Genomic DNA, 7755 nt, shown 5'->3' on the forward strand with positions numbered 1-7755 from the left:
GAGTCTCCTGCCTCAGCCTCCCAAGTAGCTGGGACTACAGGCGCCCGGCACAGTGCCCGGCCATTTTTTGGTTGCAGCCATCATTGTTGTTTGGCGGGCCCAGGCTGGGGATTCGAACCTGCCACCTTAGGTGTATGTGGCTGGTGCTTTAGCCGCTTAAGCCACAGGCGCCAAGCCGAGTTCTAATTTTCTAATTTGTTAAAAACCACTAACTTTGTTCAATTAATTTCCATACTACAATGATTATTTTCATAAGAGAATTATCTGAATATTTAAAATATGGCTCAAATAGCTCTATATCTTATAGTCACTCTTAATAAAAATCAAAAACCAAAGGAAATAAAAACTATCAATAATGCATACACATTTTTTTTTTGAGACAGTTTATGTCGTCCTCAGTAGAGTGCTGTAACATCACAGCTCATAGCAACCTCAAACTCTTGAGCTTAAGCAATTCCCTTGTCTCAGCCTCCCAAGTAGCTGGGACCGCAGGCACCCCGCCAGAACACCTGGCTATTTTTTTGTTGCAGTTATCATTGTTGTTTTAGCAGGCCTGGGCCTGGATTGAACCTGCCAGCCTGGATGTATGTGGCCGACTCCCTACCCACTGAGCTATGGGCACCACCAATACATACACATTTTAAGTGGTAGTTTTTTTTAACTCGGTGGGCAGCAATTCCTTAGAAGAAAAAAGCCTTAGAAGAAGTTTGTTATAGAAAACAACAAAAGAACCTCCAGTAAGTTTGGAAGCTGTTCCTTATTAATAATCAAAGGCTTAGGTCATAGAAATCTAACAGTAGGTGTTAACACAAATCAAAGCCATTATTCATGTAAAAACTTACCATAATTATGTATGAATTGGTATTTTTATGAGATTCATATTCAACTATCACAACTCAATTTTTGCTGTAAAATTCTTGACAAGTTACTTGTCAAATACTATTTGAAGAAGGGATAAAAGTTGTTTGTGGTTTTTCCCTTTTTGTCATTAATTGTGTCATGGATATAGGCCCCAGATTCTGAGACAGTCCTAACTCATTATAAACTAAACCTGGAAAGTTTAGTTTACCTAATACTACCAGGTTTAGTTTATAATAAGTAGGATTGTCTCAGAATCTGGGGCCTATATCCATGAATTAGAATTAAATGAATTCTAACTTTTCATTGAGGATCTGCTTGTATCAATCTTCACTTACATAAAATGAAGGAATTGGAATAGAAGATGTCAAGGGTTACTTCCCATACTCCTTTCTAGATTTCTATAAAGGAAACATTCTATTTTGTCCTAGAATTCAGGTAAATGGAAATGACTGATTTTTTTAACAATGAACTCTCAAAACTTGTTTAAAAGGTTACAGCTATATAAATTATTTTTGTAAACCTATGCATATGACGATCTCCAAATCATTTAGTGGAGGTATAAATCTAGGAAAGAGATGGACTCTAACCCAAAAAGGACGGCACCCATAGTCCTCACTACTCGGAGGCTGAGGCAAGAGGATTGGCTGAGCCTCAAGTACTGTGAGCTATGATGATGCCACTGCAATCTACCCAGGGCAACAGAGTGAGACTCTGTCTCAACAATACAAAACAAAATGGATGATAATATCAGGACCTGAACGGAAAGGGCAACCATAATTGAATCAAGTGTATTTTACTTACAGAAAGATATGTTAACAAAAAAGCGTTAAAGTCTAATAAAAAGAAAACCAAACAAGAATTTCACTATGTCTCCAGATGTGAATGTCCCACCCAGTTAAACAGCTAAAATTATAATCCACACCGAAGTTATAGCTCTTTATGAGAAATAACTTAAGAAAAAAACTTAGTAATATGTGGAAGTGAGGGGAAGCTCATCATAACTAGATTGTATCAGCCTTTAGGATCACAGCACTCCCTTTGTTTGGATTCCAATTTCACCAAAGCAATTATCTGATGATAATTTAGTCTGGTTTTGATTTTGGACAGAAAGTGTCATAAATTACTCCAAGCAGTTTAAGCTATGTGATAAGTTTACGTCTTAATACTTTTGTTTATCAAAAAGTCTCTGACCCTGATTGTATTGAGAGGCTCCAAACTCAGCCCTTTGATAGAGATATTGAGTCACAATGTACCCACGAAGAGACTCCTCTGGAGAGGCCATGCCCGAGCAGCCTCTTTAAACACTGCCTATTGAATTTAGAAGAAATGTTAGAATAAGGCTAAACATGATACAAAAAGCAAAAGAAAATCACATATTGTAATACTTTAAAAGAAAACCTATAACCTATGAAGTCAGTAACTAAAAAAGCTACTGTGAATATTTATTTTTTCTATTTTAAGACTCTGTATGGAAGAAAAAAAACTAAACGACTCCAGGTAGGGTAGCTACCTGGAGCTACTTGGTACCCAAAATACTCAGACTCACTTCCACTAGGGGCCAGACATGCTTGTGTCTCCACCGTCTACCCTGAAATACCAGAAGTGCAAAGGAGTTAATACTACCAATACCAAGCGCAAATCTCACCCAGTGGGGGATGAGTGCTGGTAGATAAATGTTTCAGTCTCCCAGCTTCTAGCTGGGTAATCCTGAAGGCATCCCATAGTACGTGTCTTTGGAGTCTCTTCTAAATTTTGCCTACAGCAGCTACCTCAATGGTGCACCCTTATATTAGCTTTCTGTCTATTGATCTCACTTGTCCTGAATTCTCCCGCTCCCTGAAACCAAATCCCCCAAAAACAACATACAACCAAATCCTTGCAAGTCCCAGGCTCTGTTTTTAGACAGAAACAATTTAAGGAAATTTAAAAAATTAAAATCAATAGTAAAACTGTACTTTAAACCCTTACCTGCTTCAGTACAAACATTTCTCAGGTCTGCCCCATTAAAGCCATCTGAAAGCTTCACAATTGCTTCATAATCTGTTCAGAAAAAATAAACATAGGAAATTAGTAAAAAACAAAACAAAACAAAACAAAAAACCGTTTCTTGCTTTATGCCCACATGGAAAATTTAAACTCAAGAGCTTGCTTTGAATTTGATCAGCTGGGCATCACCTGGTACATCACCTCAATATTCCACAATATTAATAAGCCAAAACGGAAGATTTCTTTTAAGTAAACCAGCACCAAAAAGAAACAGACACATCTCTGAAACTTTAAAACCAGGAAATATCATCAAGATCTTTAAGCATCTTAACCTATTTTTACCTAGTAGAACAGCTATGCACATGTGAACTCCTAATGCCTGTCAAGCTATGATTCTCACTAAGTCATAATCAAATCTTTAATTTGAATAAATCAATTACAACAGTAGAATTTAATCACATAAGCCAAATATTAAATATATAAAATATATAATCAAAAATAATTTTATCACATGGAATTTTGAAATGCTACAGCAGGTCCTGGTCAGCCCTCTGGATTCTATGTAAGGCTCCAGTGGTGAAGTATCAGATCTATACCAGAAACAGATAAGCCATCTCTCTGCCCACCACACAACAGACATGAATTGAAGAGCTGCAGGTTCGGGGTAGCAGTCAAGAATGTGACAGAGACTAAGAAGAGAATGAGAGAACGCAGGCTACCAGAACGTGAATCACTCTGATGACGTGCTCTGTCAGCAACACAGGCAATCTCAATAGCTATTTGAAATCATACAGATATTCATAAATGAGTTTTTGTTCAGGTTTAAGTTCATTGTAAGCTTCCAGAGAACAAGAATCCTCGAGGCTAGCACAGTATCAGGCACCTAGCAAGAACTCATATTGATGGAAGAAACCTACATATGACATCCTTTGTTCAGCTCATTCTTTCCAGTTCAGTGAGAGAGACAATAACTATTTGTAATTATCTTGACCACTAACTTATAAAGCATTTTTAAAGCTGCCTGGCATTTACACTAGACGATCTTAGTTCAGAGGTCAGCAAACCTTTTATGTCAAAGGCCAGAGAGTAAATATTTTATGCTTTGCAGGCTGTATGGTCTCTGTCAAAACTACTGGATGCTGCTGTGGGCTTGAGAAAGCCGTCACAGACAGCATATATAACACATGAATGGGCACAACCGGGTTACAACAAACTTTGTTTATAAAAACAACAGGCAGGTAGAACTTGGCTCACAAGCCATCGTTTGGGCCTTTTCTCCATCCTTTCTGCAGAACTCCTTAAAAGAAATAAATGTTTTGACTCAATGCCTCTCCTCTCAATCTTTCTGAAACTTACCTAAAGTAGCCTTTCACCCCCACCACTCCACAGAAATTACCTTTTTTTTAGTCAGAGTCTCTCTTTGTCACCCTCAGTAGAGTGCTGTGGTGTTATAGCTCACAGCAACCTCAAAATCTTGGGCTCAAGTAATTCTCTTGCCTCAGCCTCCCAAGCAGCTGGGACTATAGGCAGGCGGTGCCTGCCATGACAACCAGCTATTTTTAGAGACAGGGTCTCTCTCTTGCTCAGGCTGGTCTCGAATCTGAGTGCAGGGCAATCTACCCACCTCCGCCTCCCAGAGTGCTAGAATTACAGCACTTGCCCCACAGAAATTACTTTTTTTTTGTTTTTGTTTTTGAGACGGAGCCTCAAGCTGTCCCCCTGGGTAGAGTGCCATGGCATCACACTCACAGCAACCTCCAACTCCTGGGCTCAAGCGAGTCTCATGCCTCAGCCTCCCAAGTAGCTGGGACTACAGGCGCCCACCACAACGCCTGGCCATTTTTTGGTTGCAGCCATCATTGTTGCTTGGTGGGCCCGCGCTGGGGATTCGAACCTGCCACCTTAGGTGTATGTGGCTGGCGCCTTAGCCGCTTGAGCCACAGAAATTACTTTTGACAGGGTTACTAAGGACCTCCACACAGTCAAACCCAAAAGTGTACTCTCAGAACTCTTTCTATTTAACCTATTGAGAGCATCTGACACGGACGTCCCTTCTTAAGGAATGTTCTTCATTTACCTTCCAGACACCATCAACTCCCGATTTTACTCCTACCACTGTGATCTACCTTCAGACTCCTTTGATGTCTCATTCAGTTTCTTAATGTTTGTCTATCCACATTCACCCACTTGGAAATCTCAACTAATTGCAACATTAAAAAAAAATTTCTACGGTATTATTTTCTACATTTATATCCCCAGCATAGACTGCCCCAGTGAACTAGATACATATTGGTACCTAACTAGTATCTCAAAATTAATATATCCAGAACCAAATTCCTTATTCTCTTCTTAAAACTTAACCTTTCTAGTTGCCTCAACTCTAGAGTTGAAAGCAACTCTATCTTGCCAGTTGCTTGAGTCAAAAACCCAAGTCTTCCCTGGTTCTTCTCTTTAACTCACACCCCAAATCCAATTGATTAGCAAGTCCTATAACCTCTACTTTCCAAATATATCTAGAATCTCATTATTTCAAAAGAGAGGAGGCCAAGGCAGGTGGATTGCTTGAGCTCCTGAGTTCAAGACCAGCCTGAGCAAGAGTGAGACCCTGTCTCTAAAAAAATAGCCAGGAGCTGTGGTGGGTGCCTATAGTCCCAGCTACTTGGGAGGCTGAGGCAAGAGGATCACTTGAACCTAAGAGTTTGAGGTTGCTGTGAGATAATGACGCCACTGCACTCTACCGAGGGTGACAAAGTGAGACTGCCTCCAAGAAAAAAAAAAAAAGACTACCAATTAAAGGAGAGACTTTGCTACCACTTTTAACCATGCCATAGCACCTTTTCCATGGATTATTAAAATAGCCTCCTGATGTTCCTGCTTCTGTCCTTGTCCCTCCACATTTTAATCTCATCATGGAGCCAAAATAATCTTAAGTAAATTCTGAAATATTTACAGATAAAATGATATGCCTCGGGTTTGCTTTTTAAAAAATCCAGAGAGAATATAAGCAGAGAGCAATGAAACAAGATTGGTTAAAAATTCACAATTATTAAAGCTGTAAAAAGTACTTGAATATTCCTTATGTTTTTTGCTCCGAAACGTACATATTCAAAACTAAAATTAAACTAAAAAGACAAAGAAGAAATCAAACCCTCAAGTTAACCTAAACATATATCACATTGATAACTACACAGAAAGAAAAATTAATATAAGTACATTTGGAACTTAGGACTATGCCTGCAAAATCTTTTAAAAAATAATTATTGAAGGTGGGGAACAAGTACCTGAGGTTCAGAAATTCACTATACTCTTAACTCTACTTTTATGAGTTTCTAATTTTCTACAATAAAGTTTAAAGATATCAAAAGTGAGACCATATCATTCCTTAGCTCATCATCCTCCGTGGCGGCCACAGCAAATCCTGGAGCTCTTACCCACTGACCTTTATAGTGCTCTACACAATCTGGGGCCCATTAGCTCTGTGACTTCATCTGCTACTATTGTTCTGCTTTCTCAGCCAGATGCCCTGGCCTCTTTTCTGCTCCTAGAATATGCCAGGCATGTACCTGCTTCAGGGCCTTCTTACTTGCTGCTCCTCGCACATGAAATGATCTTCCCCTAATATCTGTGCCTAGTTCCTTTACCTTTTCAGGTCACTGCTTAAAAACCACCCTCCTGGTGAGGCCTTCCCTGTGCTTCCCTTCTCTCTCATTTAAAAATGTATACACTCATGCCTGTGGCTGGCATCTCCTCTTCCCCTTTACTTGCTTTATTTTTCTCTGTAGCACTTATTACCACCTAATATACATTTTACTTACTTAATCTGTCTTTCCTAATAAGCACGTAAATTCTCTAATGGCAGACAATGTGTCTTTTTGCTCCATTGCTAGTCCTTACGACAGTTCCTAGCATATAGCAGATGCTCAGTAAATACCAGCTAACTCAAAACCACCATGTCTGCTGAATCTAAAACCAGCTTCAGTAAACCGTCAGCAATTTGATCTACCAAGTGCAAACACATAGCGAAAAGGTTACTCCCTTACCTATTTCTCCGTGCTTTGTAATGGGACCTGCATGGATTTTCAATATGTCTAATCTTGCTTGTTCATTTGGCAAATCAATATCTGAAAATAAAAAATTATTTTATTGTCAAATGTTGTTTTGGTTTTTAAGTAAGGGGTGAGGGGAAATGTGAAAAGTGAAATGGACACAGACAAAGGGAAATGGGTAGCAGGTAAAGAACCTTAACTCACGTATTTTTCTATCTAATCTTCCTGGGCGTAGTAAAGCAGGATCCAATGTATCTGGTCTGTTTGTAGCCATGATCATTTTAACTCTATGTAGAGTATCAAATCCATCCATTTGATTCAGTAACTAAGAATATTAAAAATTCACAGACAGACTTTACAAAACATTCTAACCATTAAAAAACAGCACATATCTTTTTTAAGAACCAAGAGATAAAAGAAGCAGATAATTGATGAAAACTCTATCCTTCCAGTTGCTTGAGCCAAAAACCTAAGTCTTCCCTGGTTCTTCTCTTTAACTCACACCCCAGCCAGATGCCCTGGCCTCGTATCATATTATGCCCTTAATATGCCTAATACTGTGTGATACATTGCCTATAGATAGATACGTGACCTTCAGAAGGGTCCATTTGACAGAATTTTACTTCCCCCCCTCCCTAATATAATGGATTACACTTTACATCTTTGAAGTTCCCAGCTAGATTATGTACACTTTGATAGCTATGTATGGGCCTTTTTATAGCTGCCAGGGAGTTCTAATAAATAGGAAGGCTTCCAGAATATTAAGAATTATAAAACTAAATTATGTAGATCTAATTTCCAACAACCAAAATTTTTTCATACAATTTTTTTTTTTTTTTTTTTTGAGGCAGAGCCTCAAGCT

The 7755-nt window shown here is 38.8% G+C and overlaps 1 protein-coding gene across 1 annotated transcript in view; it reads right to left on the reverse strand.

The window, feature by feature from the left end:
• Window positions 1-7755, reverse strand: part of PSMC6 (proteasome 26S subunit, ATPase 6) — a 22138-nt gene that overhangs the window by 999 nt on the left and 13384 nt on the right. The window contains exons 11-13 of the mRNA XM_003792138.3: window positions 7098-7218; window positions 6888-6968; window positions 2830-2901 (exon numbers count right to left, since the gene is read on the reverse strand). Coding sequence (XP_003792186.2) covers window positions 2830-2901; window positions 6888-6968; window positions 7098-7218 — 274 coding nt within the window. The remainder of the gene's footprint in view (window positions 1-2829; window positions 2902-6887; window positions 6969-7097; window positions 7219-7755) is intronic.

The sequence above is a fragment of the Otolemur garnettii genome, unplaced genomic scaffold (genome assembly GCF_000181295.1).
Source record: "Otolemur garnettii isolate 467f Iridium unplaced genomic scaffold, OtoGar3 scaffold00054, whole genome shotgun sequence".
NCBI lineage: Eukaryota > Metazoa > Chordata > Mammalia > Primates > Galagidae > Otolemur > Otolemur garnettii.